Consider the following 19,199-nt stretch of genomic DNA (forward strand, 5'->3'; position numbering starts at 1 on the left):
TGAAAGGAGATGCTACCACCTATTGTGATAAACTATATTCAGGGTCAAAGAGAGAAAAAAAATCCAAGCAAGGCAGTGTCCTATCAAATAGGGAGTGCAATATATCTCCTGCTACTGTCTTACCTGGTGCTCGGTAGGGACACAGGAACTCCTGGGATTATCATTCTCCTTACAGCTGAGGCTTAGCAAGGGGTTCCCCCACTTCACCCGTTTTCTGAAGAATGTTTGACACTTGCCATATCTGCTTCTCAATTTAGGAACAGGCATGAGACAGAAAAGGTGAATTACTACTGTAAGCTCAATGAGGCAGCATCTGCTCAGTGACTGGTAGTGTAACAATACCAGCATTGATACTACCTCACTTCATCTGTCTTCAGGCTCCTAGGGCTTTTTGTTCACCTCCTTGGCCACAGCAATCCAGGTCTGACCCACTAAAGCTCTTTAGTCACCCACTTCTTTCTCTCAGGGAGCACTTACAACTAATCTCACACTGGAAGCCACAGTACTAGAAGCAGAAAGCTAAGGGTATACCTGTCCACTCTAACTCAGGGTGAATTATACCCACTTCTGTCATCATTAAGATGTAAAGACAGTGGATGGAAAGATGGCTCAGGTGTTGAAGGAGCTTGCTACCAGAGTTCAATTCCTGTTATGTAAGCCAGACATGAAAAGTGGCACAAACATCTAGGGTTCATTCATTTGCAGTGGCAAAAGGCCCCAGCATGAACACACACATGTGCAAGCGCACACACACGCACAAATAAATAAAAATAAATATTAAATTAAAAAGTGAGGGTAGGCCAGGGCATCCAACAAACTTGAAAAGACTGCATCGCACCTATTCACACCAATAGCAAAGCTATTCTTTGGCAATACATAAGAGGGCAACTCTAGAGACAATACTGCCATGATCAGGAAGGGGGGAAAGAAAGAAGACATCAACACTTCTAGAAGGAGATAATTTCCCCCAATGTGAAATGCACAGATAATTGACTTTCCCCTCTCAGGGTATGACTTCAGAAAATCAAATGACAAAGGCATCATCACATCCTAGATTTATTACAACTGACCTGCAGGCAAAAGGATAGAACTATTACATAAACACTTTGATTCCATGTATATATCTTAAATAGAGGAGGAATTCAAACAAGAATACAGGATAAAATATTCCAAAGTTCCAAGAAGCAGTTATGTTACTGAGCTCCATTTTTACAGACAAATAAGGCAATATCCCTGCACATTAGCTTTTTGATAATTTTTATACACTTTTATATGGTACAAGAGAAAAATAACCAGAGCTCACAATGTACAGTTCTTACACTATTTTCACAGTTTGTGAACACTATACACCCTTTTATTTTCATAAAGATACATTGTAATAAACTCCTTGCCCTTAAGTTTATAGTTTATAATAATCTATGATTAATACACTAAAATTGCCTTTTTATGTGGTCATCCACACAACAGAACGGTCAGATTAGCTCCTGGACAGTCAGAATTGCTTTTATCTCCATTTGCATTATGGCAAAGTGACCCTATGCTGAGCCAGACTGGAAGCTGACACCAGAGAAACAAACTCCTCTTGAGTCCTGGGAGCAACAGAGGACGATGGCTTGGTGTGGCTGAAAGAAGGCATACAGCAATGTCTCCATTCACAACACTGGGAAAGGTAAGGGTTAGGATACCATGAGGGAGAAAACAGGGAAATTAGGCAAGTGGGCAAAACGAGGAATCATTTTTGAATTCTTCAATTAATAGGATGTAACTAAACAGCACCATTCTCCCTGTATGATTTTGTGGTATTTATGACTGTCACTCTGGGAGGAGACACAGCAATACCTGCCAGGATTTGATTCTGTAATGGCATCACCTGCATTTCAGACGATCCTCCAGTGCTGCTCAGATGCCATGCAAAGCCTAACCACGGTGCTTGGGAAGCGGAAGGCGCACCTCCAAGAGCCTGTTTGGGGCTGAGTGAAGCCAAGAGCACAGGGGCCTCTCGGATCCAGTCTAAGGCTTTGACTTTTCTTTCTCAGGAAAGGGGTTGGGTAGGACTCCAATTCCAAGGGAGGTGGTGAGCTGCTAGAGATCCCAGCACAAGACAAGCCTATCTAGAAGATTGCCGTTTCAGATCTTCTCATCAATCATGTCTCTAGAAAAGACTGCTTTTGTCACCTACCAAATAACTGGGCCCACTTTTCTCAGCCTTTTCAGTCAGAGCATGTGAGAGACTTGGGACTAAAATATCCTTGGTAAGGAAAATCTCTGGTAATGACAAAGGTGTTTGTATACAAAAAGGTAAAATAATGGATTAAGCAAAAGTCACATGGCGCCAAAAGACCTCTGGGAAAGGGGAAGAGATTAGAAACTGCAGATCTGGACCAGTGATGGCGAGAAGCAGACTGAGGTTTAGTCTTCTACTGCCTACAAGACATCTTCATCTATCAAGGCACATTGCTCCTTCTCCCTGTTGATGGATTATGATGGTGAAGTATCAGCGTGAGGCCAGGGAAGCACACAGCTGCTACAAGTTGTTCCAGACAAGGTACTAGAATTAAAAGCATCTGTGTAAACTTTGCCCTCTGTACTTATTTCTTCTTTCTGTCCTGGTGGCTAGTGGCAGGTGGAACTGAGTTGGCAGCACCTTCTGTGACAAGTGGCAGGCTCCTGAGTCTTCCCATGAGAAAGAGGACTGGTTGAGGAGAAAAGAACACATTCTGTCCTGTCTCAATATTTAATGTCCACCTCTTTGAATGCAACATGGTTTTTGGTAAAAATAAATTCATTCTAATTTAACATACTTTAAACAGGAAATCTGGCTGAGCACATCAATCCCCAAACATTAACTGTGACTGTAAAGCAACAGAAAATCAAATCAGTAAATCTATTGCACTTGGTGAAGAAAGTAAATTCCTCCTTTGTCTCCCAGCTCCAGAAGGCAATGTGTCTCACTGACAGTGCAAGCTCCTCTCACTTGAACCCGAGTCTCTATGCACACACATAGTACATCCATCACTGTGTCCTTCCAGTATGTGGAAGTGTGACAAAGCCATTCCAGTAGCTGCATCTCCAGGTTTTGAGTCTACAAATGAATTTAAGATGTGATCTAATCATAGTCAACAGCTTGATCATACTGACTTCCATGTGTCATGGATATGTTCATCACGAAAGAGCAGGATGAGGTCTCTCTGACCAGCACTAACACTGTGTGATCAATCAGGTGTTACAGGGATGCACGTTCTAGGTGACAGAAGTATACAGACATGATGGAAATGAACACCAATCTTATTGCACATGGTGTCTGGGTGAGCAATAAAAACACTGTGATACAGGATGAAAATTCTTTATGTCTTGCTCCCCTCTCAGCCCTTTTTTCTAGAGTCTGTTGTAGCAGGGTATCAATCGACATACATGGGAGAGCTGGGGGTAGCTGGCATTTGATCCAGGATTTTACAAACATAGCATGCAACCTCAACGGTACGTTCTTCATACATCAAAATAAAGGGATGTTTCTGAAAGAAAATTGAAAAAAGAAGAAAACATCAAGTTTGTATCAGAGCTTAAGCTTAACTCTTCTCAATTTCTACAGCACTGAAGTGTAGGCTTCTGACTACCCACAGCTGTAGTAGACCATCAATCCAGCAAGTGTGCCTTTAACAAATGCAGCTATACTACTGGACATGGGTGTATCTGGATAAGATACACAGTGCTAAGCTCTGAAGGAGCCCCCCTCACACACACACACACCCAGCACTGAGTCTGAGGACTTATCTGTGTATCAGAGAGCATTTGTTGAGGCAGGAACTACATGCGCCCCAGGGGCTGTCCTCTATGACACCAGCGTAACTCCCAAGCCTATGTCTCCCCCATAGGTAGCACAGCTACCTTACAAAACGGTTTTCAGTTTCACAACTTCCTAATTTCCATTGGGAAAAAGCCCAACAGAGATCTGCCCAGTGAGTTTCGTTCTGTCCTGCACTCTCCAGAGCTGGTGGGCCAGAATCTGCTGCACCAACATATCTTTCTGTTCTCCCTCACTGTTACTTACTTTCTCTAAAGTGTCTCTAAGTACATCACCTGAGCATCTTTATAAGCAGTGCTAGGTTGACCTAGGTTTGGTTTAACATACTTGGAAAGCTAAAAGCTCAATGTGAAGTAAAACTGGATTTTTTTCTCAACTATTCCTGTATCATTAACCATACTATGTTCTCTGTAAGAAGTAAGACCACACCCAATAGACTGCTTACATGTGAGTACATATATTATGCAGTGAAAAATGAAAATTACTTGAGAGCATTTTGTAACATGTTAAGATTTTTTCTTTTTTTTGAGATAGGGTCTCACTCTAGCCCAGGCTGACTTGGAACTTGGTTTGTAGTAAAATTCATGGTGATCTGCCTAAACTGACTCAGCCTTCTAAGTGTTGATAGTAAAAGTGTATGCCACCACACCTGGCTGAAGATCAAAAAATTTCTTTAGAGTTGAACTAGTAAACTAGGAAATACTGTAAATACAAATTTGCTTTCTAAATATATTTGTTTAAAAACATTTAAAAAAATAACCAGCTTAAGCTAGCAGCCAGAGGACCCATTCCTTGCTGAGTAAAAGGCAGCATGTTAAGGGATGTGGGTGGGCATGTTTCCCTGAAGTCCCAGACTCACCAGAAGTTCTTTATACTTTGGCCTTTTGGATTCATCCTTTGTAAGGCTAAAATGACAAAAATGAAGTGTTAAGATGAAGACACATTTATTCAATTTTTTTCACAAGTAAAATACTACAAAGAATCAATTTTCTTTCAGATCCCAAAATAACAAAACAGACAAGTTGCTAAGCATAGGAAAGCATACACACAGCAGACAGCCTGTACCTGAAAACTGCCCTGGGACATTCATCAGAGTATCATTAGTGAAGAAAGGCTAAGTGCTGAGAATTGATGAAAACACTGCTACACAGAATGCTACAGATGTAAGTACAATACTGTGTGTACAAGTTTTATGAACACATTCACACACATCCATGCAGATTTTTGTAAGAGAGTACCCATAAAGAAAACAAGTCTAGAAACCCTAGGATGTAAAGTACATTGATTTATTCCTTTTTTAAAATTTTAGCTACCTTTTTGTACCAAAAGTTTAATGCATTGTTACTTCAGTATAGAAATTTTAGCCCTGTTGATATATTCCCTTTAAAGTCTATCTTGTTTGCTAAAGTTATCAAAGATATTTTCCTTCTTTTATTTGCCTCACTTGTCTTAGCCTGTATCTTAATCACCACTCTCCTCTTACCTGAGTTTACTTTTTTCCTGTCAAAATTAGTGTCAGCAATAAAGTCTATGTATCCTAAACTCAGTGCTGCTTTTTCTATTGTACATTTATTTTTATTTTAGGGCTGTAGAGATGGCTTAGTGGTTAATGCACTTGCCTGCAAACCCTAAGGCCCCAGGTTTGAATCTCCAGGTCCACGTAAGCCAGATGAGCAAGGTGGCACATTTGCAGTGGCTAGAGGCCCTGGCACGCCCAATTTCTCCCTCACTCCCTCCCTTTCTCTCTAACAATAAATAAATTTATTTTATATACAACAGGATATATTCTTAAATCCCCTCACCCCACCTCTTGTTATCTTGGGGACCCTCCTCAGTGGGGTTATAGTATTCACTGTGGGGGACATGAGGCCTCAGTCAGTCCCTATGGGGTAGCAAGGGGACCAATGCACATCTTCTGTACTGAATGCTGCAATGTGCTACTCAGTTCCCTCTTCAACAGTTAAGGCCTAGTCTTCCATTGTAAGAAATGCTGCAGCAGTTGCAAACCTCCTCAGTATCTCCTCAAAGAGGCTCCCTAGCACAGCTTGTCTCTAGGCTGAACAGTCTTGGGGTATTTTTTTTTAACATACTGAGGCCCATACTTTAGCTGGGTATATGTCACTCACATTGCTAGACCACAGTAAATATATTGGCTGAATTAGGGGAGCTATATTACATGTGGCCTGATTTCCAAAGAACTGCATTATGTGCACTCCAATACAAGATGCTTGCTTTAGACTCTTTCTGTAATGACTGTCTCATTTGCAATGTGTATGTGTACAGATGCACACCTGCCAGAATGCGCATGTGGTCAGAAGACAACCTCCAGTGTTTTCTGCCTTCCACCTACTTTAAGACAGGGTCTCTTACCATTTGCTGCTACATATGCCAGGCTAGCTGGCTAATGAACCTAATGAACTTCCAGGAATTCTCCTGTCTCTGCTCCCATAAAGCTGTGGATACACATGCTATGAGATCCACCTTTCCGTGTTGTGGAGATCTGCACTTATGCTGACACACTTGGACAGCCAATGCTTTGCCATGGAACCATGCTGCTAGCCCTTGCTTCAGAGTTGTACCAAACTGCCACACTTTTAAGATTCCCTGATGACTAATCATGCTAAGTGAGCACCCTCTCATATGTTTAACAGGTGGTCAATTTCTTAAATATCTTTAAAAAAAATTTTTTTGTTTATTTTTATTCATGTATTTGAGAGTGACAGAGAAAGAAACAGATGGGAGAGAGAGAGAATGGGCGTGCCACGACCTCCAGCCACTGCAAACGAACTCCAGATGCATGCGCCCCCTTGTGCATCTGGCTAACATGGATCCTGGGGACTCAAGCCTCAAACCAGGGTCCTTAGGCTTCACAGGCAAGCACTTAACCACTAAGCCATCCCTCCAGCCCTTAAATACCATCTTTTAAAAGTGTTCTGCTATCATTTTGCCACCTGCGGATGTCATTTTCACATTTAAATACTTTGCACTTACAAGTATTCTTTACATCCTCTGCACAAGTCTCTTGTCAACTATCTGTACAGCCTGCTTCTCGGTGGCCTTCCATTTCATTCAGTGCTTTTAATCAGTACAAGATTTTACTTGTAATGAAATCCAATTTTATCAATCTTTTCTCTCATGTTCAGCTGCTCTCTGTATGCTGCTTTAAAAAGTATTACCAAAAGGTAATGAAAATTTCTCCCATATTATCCTCTATATGCAGTTAAATTCAACATGGTAAAGAAGTAATTCAAAGGAAATATTGAGAAATGTGACTATAACAATAAAGTAAGGTCAGGCTTTGAAAACCATGTTAACTATTAACAACAAGTATCTAAAACAATGTTCCTCAATCTTTTGTCATTACTGCCACTTGACACATGAAATTTAAATGCTGTAGACATATATAGCTTGGTTATATTCTGTAGCTCTTTGTGGAAATCCACAATTTTTTGTCTCCCAAAGTCAATTTCTGCTTCATTGGGGCAATTACCCTTTTAAGATGTTTGTTCTACATAATTCTGAATAAGAAGCAGCATGCTTACCTATTCATTACAAGTAGAATGCCTATAATAAGAATAGTTTGGACCAAGGTAATAGTGGATTATAAAGAAACTAGTAAGAAATCTGACAGTCACAGGTTAGAGAAAATAATATCCAAGAAAATAATAATGGGAGAGAGAATAATCATGGAGATCTACCATGAACACATTATAGGAATAAATCCCTCACCTAAGAACCCTAATGATTCCAAATGATGTGGGATTACAAAAACACTTGGAAAACATGGGACATCAATATTCATAACTGTTGTCTACTCCAGTATCAAGGGGAACAGGGGAAAAATATAACACAGGTGCTATGCATATAAAAACAAAATGAAAAAAGATATCTAGGAACTAAAACAAAAAAGAAAAAACACTGATGGAGGGTGTATAAGGTTATTTTAGATATCATGCTCTATGATTTACATAAGACTCTTTAAGAAAATATTTATAAAAACCAAATGTACAGAACAGCAACATCTAATGTATATTGTGTGCAAACCAGGTTTTTTTTTTTTGTTTTTAGAGGTAGGGTCTCACTCTGGTCCAGGTTGACCTGGAATTAACATGTAGTCTCAGGGTGGCCTTGAACTCATGGTGATCCTCCTACCTCTACTTCTAGAGTGCCGGGATTAAAGGCATGTACCACCATGCCTAGCACAAACCAGTATTTTTTAAAAGAAAAAAAAAAACAAAAAAACAGCCAATTTGAGTCATCCTTAAGGCTTGTACCTAGTTCCTTAAATTCTCCAAAACAAGGTAGGATTTGGTTAATGATGATGAAAGGGATTAAAAATGATAATCAAACTGATGTTTCTTATTATTCAAAAAGAAGACAACGTTAGGTTCTAAATGTAAGTCTAACACAGAAAAACAGTAGTCCTGGCAGAAGAAAAATGATGAGAAACAAAAAGCATGTTTAAAAATAAATAAGGAATACATGAATATGGGAAAAAAGAACGCATAAGAAAAGATAGTAGAGCTAGGGAGATGGCTCAGTGATTAAAGACACTTGCTTGCTAATCTTGTTGGCCCAGGTTCAACTCTACACAAAGTGACGCATGCATCTGGAGGGTTTGGTTTCCAATGGCAAGAGGCTCCCACATGCACATTCTCACCTGCTTCCCCACTTCTCTGCTTACAAATAAGTAAATGAAAATATTTCAAAATAAGAAAGAAAAGGTATTTTTAAATCATATAAGTAAAATAAGTAAAATGCGTAATTGTCAAGTGATAACCTCCAAAAGCTCTCTATAAAACAGGTCACAACAGTACTAAGCATGACTTCATTACACTCCTATCTACGTATGTTTATTTTTAGGTGTCATATGCATATGAACATTACTGATAATGTACACATCATCAAGTGTAGAGCTCATGACTTCTTGGAAATAAGGTTTCAGAGAGCTAATGTATATGGTCCTAGCAATTAAACTTTGGGCCTGCCCCTGCTATCTTACCCATATTCAGCTACAGTTTAGGTTTTATGAGAACTGATCTCCACATCTGAAAATGTGATCCAGAAAGTACCTAACACAGTAAAAGTATCCATGAGATTCTGATGTGATGTCATTAAGAATCACACTAGAAGCACATCATCTGTCTCACTACATTTAACATGGCACTGGAGGCAGGAGCTTGTCCACAGCTGTTGGCACTAATACCTGAATAAATAGGATAAAAGAGTAATGCCTCCCCAGCCTGGCTGTAGCCTTCCATACAAATGCAGGGGCTCACAGTCCCAATGTAGGATGATGTGAGAAAGGCCCCTCTGCTCTTATATAAACTAAGATATTGAGCTAAGATAAAGTCACTTGGCTGTTCTCACTGCATGATTGAGCATTAGTAAATCAAGTACTCACCACAAGTTGACAAAGTTGATGAAACTGGGGGAGAATTCTCTTTCCTCTGAGTTACTCAGCTGTGGAGGATCTCCTTTCACGACTTGTGTTAGCTGATCAAATACACTATTCCATTTTGGATAAGGAAATCGGCCTGTGGCCAACTCATACTAAGGAGAACGATGAGGAGAAAGCAAAAGGCACTGAGATTACTTAAAACTTCCCACTGGAAGGGTGATGGCACCAATGCAAACCCACACCTTGTGTCATACTCAGATCAAGCTGGGGCAGGATTTGCAGAATCATGAAGTTAAATGGAAGGTAGGTAAGGCAGAGAACTGTGTCTCAACCAAATTCAAGGACTAGGACTACAACTAAATACCAAACAATACTAAAATATACTTCCATGATTTGGGCCCCAGAGAAGCCTCTGGTTCTGATCCCTTTGTATGAGAGACTGTGGATTTTGTCCAACCTTCTGTAGACAGAACAGATTCTTGGCATACTCTATAGTCACCTGCATGGGAGGCTACAGTCCAAAACAGTGATTAGGCTCCTTTGTAAAGTATAAAGGACATTCAACAAAAAGGAATCCTGTCTGAAAGTCAGAGGAAACATGTGCAAATCCTATAGTAACCCAACCATGCCCAGATTTTGTAATTAATAAAATTAGTGTGCTTATTACTAACCCCATATCTTTATCAGTAGTGCCACGCATGACTATAGTACTCTCCTATCTACACGTATTCTTAGGTGCCATATGAATATAAACATTACTGAGAAAGTAGATATGTTTGGAATAAGGTTTCAGAGTTAATATATATGACTCTACCAATTAAACTCCGGGTCTGATCCTAAAGAACTTAATCCTTATAAGACAGGTCCCTCTACTTGCCCCTACTGCCATTTGAAGATAGCAAAACCCTCCATTAGCCAGAAAGCAGCTCACCCAATACAATGGCTGTCAAGGCCTTGACCTTAGACTTCCCAATTTTTAGAATTGCAAGAAGTAACTTTGTATTATTAACAACCTACCCAATTGTGGTGGTTTGATCGAAATGTCCCCCACAGTCTCAAGTATTTTAAGCACTTGGTCCTCAGCTGGTGGCAATTTGGGAAAAAAGTTGTGAGCCTTTGGGAGGCAGAGCCACAGTGAAGAAAGTATGTATCGTGGGGCGAGGACCTTGAGGGCTATTAGTCCATCCCACTGGGTGGTGAAAGCTAGCTGATCAAACTACTTCCTTTCTGCCGCTGTAATAAAACTTGACACCCGGGCTGCCTGTCCTGCCATCATGAAACTTTCTCTTGGAATTGTAAGCTAAAATAAGCCCTTGCCTCTCATGAGCTACTGTGGTTGGGTGTTTTGTCCCAGCAACCACAAGGTACCCTGCTACAGAAAGCTTGCACCAAGGGACGGAGAGATGCCTTAGCGGTTAAGGCATTTGCCTGCAAAGCCTAAGGACTCTGGTTTGATTCCCTAATACTCATGTAAGCCACATGCACAAGGTGACACATGTATCTAGAGTTCGTCTGCAATGGCTAGAGACCCAGGCACACCCATTCTCTCTTGGTCTCATAAATAAATTAAAGAAAGAAAGAGAGAGGGTAGGGGAGGGAGGGAAGGACTTTGCCAGTAACTGAGCTAGAGACAGTTTGTTTGATATTCTGTTGGGAGGGGCTGGCTGTGTTCTTCCCTGAGAATTGAGCAAAATTGAATTTAAGTTGATGAACTGGTGTGTGTGGCATAAAAAGTTCTCAGCAGAAAGATATGAAAAATGTGATGTGTGGCACAGGAAAATTAGGATCTGGAGCAAACAGACTAGCTTTGGTGGAGATTGTTTAAGAGATTACCACCATTGAGGATGGACCATATGCTCTGCACTGGGGCAAGTGAAGACATGCTGATTCTCTGAAAGGAATGGCTTGAAGGAAGAATGCTGAAGCAGTTTCTTATTCCTCTAAGTCAGGCATATTTCTCCCCTGGATTTACAAACTTGCAAGCTTTCCTTATACTGGTTTAAGAAGCATGACAAATGCAGGAAATACAGCGTCATTAAGTTATGAATGGTTCCTGAAAAGCCACTTAGACTGGAAAATATGAGCAAGGGTCAAAATTCCTACATAGAGGCTCTATGTAGCCATGGCATGAAACTGCAAATGAGGAGACCCCAAGATTTTGGGAAAGCTACTGGCTCCTGCAGTTCTGCCCAAAATGTAATTAAGAGGTTGGAGAGTGGAGTTGCCCAAGCATTTTGGATCAAAGAAGATTTCATTGTGAGTCCAAGTTGCAGGATTTGATGTTTTACCTGCTGGCTTTCTATCATGCTTTGGTTTAGTCTATCCTTGTCATGCCCAATTCTTCCCTTTTTGAAATTACAGTTTACTCAATGCCATTATGTATTGAAGTATACAGCTAGTGTTTTGATTTTCCAGGGCTTATAGTAAAAAGACTGGCTTGGGTCTCTGGAAAGATTTTGGACTTTTGAGCAGTGTTGGGACTGTAAAGGCTATGGGGACTTTTACAGTTGGACTAATGAATTTGCATTAGAAGACAAGACGTAATTCTAGGGGGACTAGGACAGGAATGTGGTGGTTGAATTAAAAGAGCTCCCTTTGTCCCATGTGTTTTGAACATTTGGTCCCCAGCTGGTGCAATCTGGGAAAGGTGTGGAACCTGTGGGAGGGAGAGCCTTGTGGGAGGAGTGTGTCACAGGGGCAGACCTCAAGGTTTATTAGTCCAACCTACTGGGTTTTCAGAGATAGAGCAGACTACTTCCTTCTGTTGCAGTGACAAAACGTGACATCTGGCTACTTGTTCTGCCATGCTGCCCCTACCATAATAAAACTTACTCTCAAAAGTATAAGCCAAAGGCTGCAGAATTGGCTTAGCAGTTAAGGCACTTGCCTACGAAGCCTAAGGACCCAGGTTCGATTCTCCAGGTCCCACGTAAGCCACATGCACATGGTAGTGGTACGTGTGTCTGGAGTTCATTTGCAGTGGCTAGAGGACTTGGCATGTCCCCTCTCTGTCTCAAAAAAAATAAATAAAAATAAATCAGGAAAAAATTTAAAAAAAAAACTGTAAGCCAAGATAAACCTTTCCTTCCATGAGCTGCTTCTGGTCAAGTACTTTGCCCCAGCAATAAGAAAATAAATGCTATACCAGTGAAATAAAAAAAAATTCAATACAGCTTTTAGGTAAGAAAGAAGTGTTTGTTTCTGCTTGCTTATTTAAGCATCACTAACTTTCTAATACTTCTTCTTCAGTGTTTTTCATTTTAGATTTGTTACATTATTATGACAAACTTTAATTGACATGAACATACCAACGTGATCCCCAAACTCCAGACATCAGAGCGGACATCATAGCCTTGTCGTGATGCACTTGGGTCTATTCTCTCAGGCTGGAACAAAAGGAAAAACCAAAGTTATAAATCACGCTGATGTTTAAGGAACAGGCAAATGGAAACAATGGCTAGCTGAGCAAGATAACTGGAATGCCAGCACCTTCCTAGAGAATTCATTTCCACAGCCAGACTAGGAGTAACAGAAGGTTGTCATTATATTAAAAAGAAATCACCACTACCACCAAAAACAAAACAAAAACTTCATGAAGGATGAAGGGAACTACAGCAAGACTTCAATCTTTCCCCTATGTACTCAAAGCCCAAACTGAGAATGGTTAGTTACAAGGAGAGAAAGAAACCAAGAATAATGTACAAAGTAAAGATTACAAAGTCCAGATTAGTAGCAATTAGTGGTAAATAAGGGGGCGTGGACTAAGTCTTTTGACTTTCATACTTTGTTTCAAGTTATACCATGGCATATGTGAGGCACATTAGAAAAACATGAGTAAACATTATTAGAATTATACCACCTATTTTTCAAAATAGAGCTAAATTTATCACTTCCATTATGTTTAAAGATAATGTAAATTTAAAGCACTAGATCATCTTATGAACAACAAAATCAATCTTTTAGGAATTTCTGTAAAGGGTACGCTATGCTTTACAAAATGTGTCATGGATGGAGAAGAAAAGCAAGGGAGAAACAACAGCACAGAGTTGGCAATGGATCTTTTTTTTATGGCTGAGAGTAATTGCAGCTTAAAGAAATATCCTGAAAGCTTAATAGCTGACTGCATTACATTCTCTGTCAACAACAACTAATTTGGATATTTATATATTTGTGCGTGAATGTAAGTACTATGCCACATCAATATCCATTGAAAGCTATTTGCTCTGTTTTCAGTTTTAAATATATTTATTTGCCTGGTCAGGTAAGCATTACATAAAATCTCAGATATTCAATCAAACAGCCAAACAAGAAAATATTTCAACCAAGAGCAGTATGAAAAGTTTTCAAAAACTTCCATGGGTTACCCACTAATGTCCTGGCACATATCTCAAAGAACAGACATCATGCAAAGCTTGTTTTCAGATGATATAGAAATCACTAACATAAGTATACCCAGAAAATTCTCAAATACTCAGAGATTAAACACCATACTTCTTTTTGTTTTCAATTTTTTGTTTATTTATTTGAGAGTGACAGACAGACAGACAAAGAGGCAGATAGAGAGAGAGAATGGGCGCACAAGAGCCTCCAGCCACTGCAAACAAACTCCAAATGCGTGCAAACCCCCCCCCCCCCGTACATCTGGCTAACGTGGATCCTGGGGCATCAAGCCTCGAACCAGAGTCCTTAGACTTCACAGGCAAGCACTTAAGTGCTAAGCCATCTCTCCAGCCCTAAACATCATACTTCTAAATAAAACATGGATCAAAAAGGATCTAAAAATATTTAAATTTAAAAAAATTTGAGCTACATAAAAACAAAATTACAAATTAGAAAACTTCATGGGATGCAATTAAGGTAGCACTCTAACAGAAATGCATGACACTAAATGTACACAAAAGAGATGACACTACAACTTGATAACCTAGGGCTAGGGGATGACTTTGTGGTTAAGGTGCTTGCCTACAAAGCCAAAGGACCCAGGTTTGATTCCCCAGGAGGTGAAATGCAAACACTTCCACTCTAATTAAGACAGTCTTGGCAATAAGGGAGTGATGTCTACTTCGTTTCTGTAGGTTTTTGCCAATAGAAAAGAGATGACATCTGAAATTCAGGAGTAAGCTGGTGGACGGTGAATGAATTCACCCTTTAGACCAGAATCAAAAGTCTCTGAAGTAAGCACACTGCAAGACAGCAATAGCTGAGTTAATAGCTATAGTCTCACCTACAGTGTAGAGACATGGGCTTTCAAAGTCTCCATTTGGGAAAAGTACTTAAACAGTTACAGTGAGGTGCTTTATAAGCAGGTTCCTGTATGCGATTTGCATCATGCGAAGGGCAGTTCTGGGGGTGTAGCATAAACCATGGCGCACACAGTTTTCAGTTGTGTATTCTCTGCCATGCTAATAAGAGCAATGTTGGTCAATGGATGAGGAGGGTTACAAGGTGTGAGGATGGAGCTCTGTGGTGTCCAGTTATAGTCCTCAGTAGTTTGGGATTCCTGGACTAAGCTTGAAATGGCTCCATTTCCTGCTATCTATGGTTTTCCACACTATTATATGGAAAATCCCAACTATAAAGGGGAAGTACAATCTTCCCCACATGTCTCATTAGGTCTGTATTTCTTTTTTTTAAAAATATATTTTATTTATTTATTTATTTGAGAGACAGAGAGAGAGAGAGAGAGAGAGAGAATATGGGCACGCCAGGGCCTCCAGCCACTGCAAATGAACTCCAGATGCATGTGCCTCCCTTGTGCATCTAGCTTACATGGGTCCCAGAGAGTCTTTGAGGCAAATGCCTTAACTGCCTTAACTGCTAACTCCAGTCCTAGGTCTGTATTTCTTAACAAAGACCTCATGAGTTCATCCCTCCCCCAACATGGCACATTTGCTTTGGTCTACTAGTCAATAATCTATATATACTTTGAACCTTTAGTTTGAGTGCATGAAGGAGTTTGGTAGCACTGACAAGCAAGTGCTGAGCTTCCTTAAGGTGCTTTTGTATTGAAAATGGACCATCCTATTTTTACTTGATTTCATTTTGGGTTTTATTTATTTGTAAGCAGAGAGAAGTGGGGGGGAGAACAGGCACACACACAGGGCCTCAAGCCGCTGCAAATAAACTTCAGACACATGCATCACCTTGTCATTTGGCTTACATGGGTACTGGGGAATCAAACTTGGGTCATTAGACTTTGTAGCCCAGTGTCTTAGCCACTGAGCCATTTCTCCAGCCCTAATTTTTTTTTGAGATAGGGTTTGCACTCTAGCCTAGGCTGACCTGGCACTCATTCTGTACTCTCAGGCTGGCCTCAAACTCACAGAGATCTCCTACCTCTGGATCCTGAATGCTGGGATTAAAGTTGTACACTACCATGTCTGCTAGCATATATATATTTTTTTAATTTGAGGAAGAGAGAGAGAGAGAGACAGACATACAGACAGACAAAGAGATGAAATTGAGATTGAGAGAGAGAATGAGAATGGGCATGCCAGGGCTTTCAGCCACTGTAAACAAACTCCAGAAGGTACACACATGAGACATTGTGTACTTGTGTCACTGTGCATCTGACTGGGACCTGGAGATTAGAACATGAGTTCTTAGGCTTTGCAGGCAAGCACATTAACTGCTAAACCACCTTCTTTGTCTTGTTTACTCTTGTTCTGATTTTCATATTTTTAATTTTCTTTTTTTAAATTATAGCTTATTTTCTTATTCCTATGACAGTGAGAGATTGCCTTCTCTGGGAGAAGGAAAGGTCATTGCATTGACTAGTCAGAGGCATCCTTTTGCTAACAGCTGTCTCAATTAAGTGTTAAACTAGACTCTGGACACAGTGGGTTATGCAGCAGCCTAGAGATGTAGGAATTTCAGCTACTATTAACAAGAAAGATACCAGGACTCTTCTATTTTCTTAAACCAAGACTGTAACCATCCTGTAAGGATCATCAGTTCTTAAATTCTTGGTTAGCTCATTTTCTGGAGTAGTGAGGCCCTGGAGTGCTTTAGTAGGTGTCATCCGGAGCAGTGTTACTCGGGGAGCACATGTAACATCTGCCTCCCAGAATGACATAAACACCTCTTTTTCTGTCAACATCATACGTAAAGATATTTTATTTTCACAGGCTATCTTGTAAGTGATGTCCAGCTGGCTGGTAACTCTCTCAAGGGCTTCTTTGGTGTAGTTGATGAGCCTGTTAATTATATAACTATAATTAATCTAATTTATTTTTGTTTATAGTGGACCAAAAAAACAAACAAACAAAAAAAGCTGACTCAAGTCTTAGTGTTACCTGATGCTTAGGCATTAAATTTATTAGGGACTCGTTTTAGCACTCTTATAGCATCTACATATACATAAGAGTCAAAGGACCCTGGCACAGATCTTTTAGATTGATGAGGTGGGTTACCTGAGGAGAAGAACTGAAAACCTGCGTGAAGAAGAGAGCCTACTGGACCAGTGTACAGGTTCCACATCAATCAGGTGGTAAGGTCATTCGTATATAGGCTCTTCACAGTATGACCATATGTCTCTGCCTTGGAGACTTTGAGTGATAAGTAATTGCTACTTGCTGTCTTGTCACTGGAGGCATTTAGGATGCGGGTACAGGCTTCAAGACCTTCCACTGGATAAGTAAATCCACCTTCCTGTCATATGACATCCAAGTAATTCTCCTTACTCACTGAGAAAGGTGGAAGTATAGGTGGGGCAGCCTCTATGACCAGCAACAAGAGCAACAGACTGCAGCAAATCTCATTTCTCCACGTGTCCTTATCCGGAACAGGGCTAGCACCAATTCACTCTGGTGGGATCTGTGCCCCATCCTAGCTGAAAGGACACTACTTGTGGCAAAGAATGTCCTGTCCCACATACATAAGTCACTTGTGTTGAGCTCATATACTGTATGTAAACTTAACCCATTTCACCACAAGTATTGAATTCATGACACTTAATCTCTAATTTCAAGCTCTATCTTACATTTTACCTTAGATTTATTTTTGTAGGGTCATCAATAAGCTGATCAGGTTGGTTGTTATACCATGTCTGGAGTAGGAAGTTTGTGGTGGTTTGACTCAGGTATTCTCAACAAACTTCTGTGTTCTGAATGCTAGGTCCCCAGTTGCTGGCAATTTGGAAATTGGAGGCTCCTGGAGGCATTGTGCTGTTGGGATGGGCTTATGGATGTAGTAGCCAGCTTGCCCACAGACAGTGTTCGGCACACTCTCCTGCTGCTGCTGTTCACCTGATCTCAGCCAGGAGGTGATGGCCAGGCTCCGATCATGCCACCTTCTCCCTGCCATCATGGAGCTTTCCCTCCAGTCTATAGGCCAAAATAAACCCTTTCCTCCCATAAATTGCTTTTGGTCAGATGTTTTCTGCCAGCAACACAAAAGCTGACTGCAAGAGAATTCTTGTGATAAACTCATGTTAGTTAGCAACTAAATAGAGAGCCTTCCTTTTGGATTTTTTTTAGATATATCTGCTCTTACTATTAAACCTATTTCTTTAGAATCACCTTTAAAGGCACTTTAGGTGACTGATGTATTGCTTGTTTTTCTTTTTCCCAATTTTTAAAGTCTCTCTTATCAACTTTTTATTTATTTGATAGAGACAGACAGAGAAAAGGGCATACCAGGGCCTCTTCCTTCGATGAACAAACTCCAGAAGCATGCACCACTTTGTGCATATGATTTTACATGAGTACTATGGAATAGAACCTGGATTGGCAGGCTTTGCAAGTAAGCACCTTTAAGTGCTGAGCCATCTCTCTAGCCCTGTTGGCAACTCTGTGACAGTACTATAAGGAATCCAGCCCTTCTCAGCATTTTACACAGCTATCTTGGTGGTCAGAAGCACTAGATAAGGGCCTTTATAGCTTGGTGGGGGTGTCTTCCAAGATTTGATTATCAGGCTGGAAATGAAAAATTAAAATTAAAAAATGAAGAATTAATTCAAGAGGTGGAACTTGGGCTTTTTAACAAGAAGGATGACGAAGTTGTAAAAATGGCCAACATATTACTTTAGGAACTGATCTTTAAAGTGGGGAGAGCTATAGCTCTACCCAAATATGGGCACCCATAGGCAAAGAAAGCTAAACACGAACAGTGTAAAACTTGTTTTGAAAGAAAATGAAACTTACAGAAAACGTTTTTAGCAGAGCTCCCTTTACCCCACACACTTCCTACTTCTGAGGATTTCTGACATCAGTCATTATCTTATAATTTATTAAAGAGCCAAGACATGGAGCAGAGAATGATTAGGAGTTTTGTTTAGGCACTGGGGTGGAGTCTCAACTCAGGATGCATTACATCTACCATTCCAGGGCCCCTTCCTGGGAGGGAACAAACTCACTAAAGGTGGGAGGGCAGCAGGGTTGCATACCACTGTAAGACCTGGCTAAGCACCAAGATACCTATATAGGGCTAGACACATTCCAGGAAAACTGCCTGGGAAAGAATAAACCAGTGAAAGATCAGTGGCAAGCAACCAAAAACCTTGGATTCTACTTCTTGCACCACCTTGGAAACCCCTCCCCCACCTCAATTGTTTGTTCTGAAGGGCTGAAGCAGAGGCAACTATGTACCAGCTACAGCCCCGTGGAGAAGCTTGGAGCTGATCTCACCCCAGAAAGTGAGAAAGGGAATAGCTTACTGTCCAGCTTGGTTGCCAGGCAAACCAGGCCTTGCAAGGTCCTACCCAGACTTGCTGGGAAGGGGCACACAAAAAGTGGTCCCTTTTCAGGCTCAAGCACACCCACCCTAATCAAGTGTCTTCAATATCACACCTACCATGATCAGTGTAGATGATGCCACCCAACACAAGCTATACAAGAGCTGCTACTGGCACACCCAAAGTTAGACAACTGATCTTGAGATGGGCAGACCACAACACAAAATCCAGCAAAGAGATCCCCACCAAGACTAACGAGGCCCACAGTGGAAATCTCCAATGAAAACTTAAAGGAGACCCAAGACTTTAGGCCAAAAGTATTC

General features: G+C 40.7%; 1 protein-coding gene across 3 annotated transcripts in view; it reads right to left on the bottom strand.

The window, feature by feature from the left end:
- Positions 1 to 1,040: 1,040 nt before the first annotated feature.
- The window catches only part of Map2k4 (mitogen-activated protein kinase kinase 4), a 125,060-nt gene continuing 106,901 nt past the window's right edge, over positions 1,041 to 19,199 (bottom strand). For all 3 annotated transcript variants that reach the window (XM_045131347.1, XM_045131346.1, XM_045131348.1), the window contains 4 exons: positions 12,512 to 12,589; positions 9,207 to 9,355; positions 4,662 to 4,707; positions 1,041 to 3,512 (listed from right to left, as the gene is read on the bottom strand). In XM_045131347.1, the coding sequence (XP_044987282.1) occupies positions 3,399 to 3,512; positions 4,662 to 4,707; positions 9,207 to 9,355; positions 12,512 to 12,589 (387 nt within the window). In that variant the 3' untranslated portion in view covers positions 1,041 to 3,398. The remainder of the gene's footprint in view (positions 3,513 to 4,661; positions 4,708 to 9,206; positions 9,356 to 12,511; positions 12,590 to 19,199) is intronic.

Source organism: Jaculus jaculus, chromosome 12, assembly GCF_020740685.1.
Source record: "Jaculus jaculus isolate mJacJac1 chromosome 12, mJacJac1.mat.Y.cur, whole genome shotgun sequence".
Lineage (NCBI taxonomy): Eukaryota > Metazoa > Chordata > Mammalia > Rodentia > Dipodidae > Jaculus > Jaculus jaculus.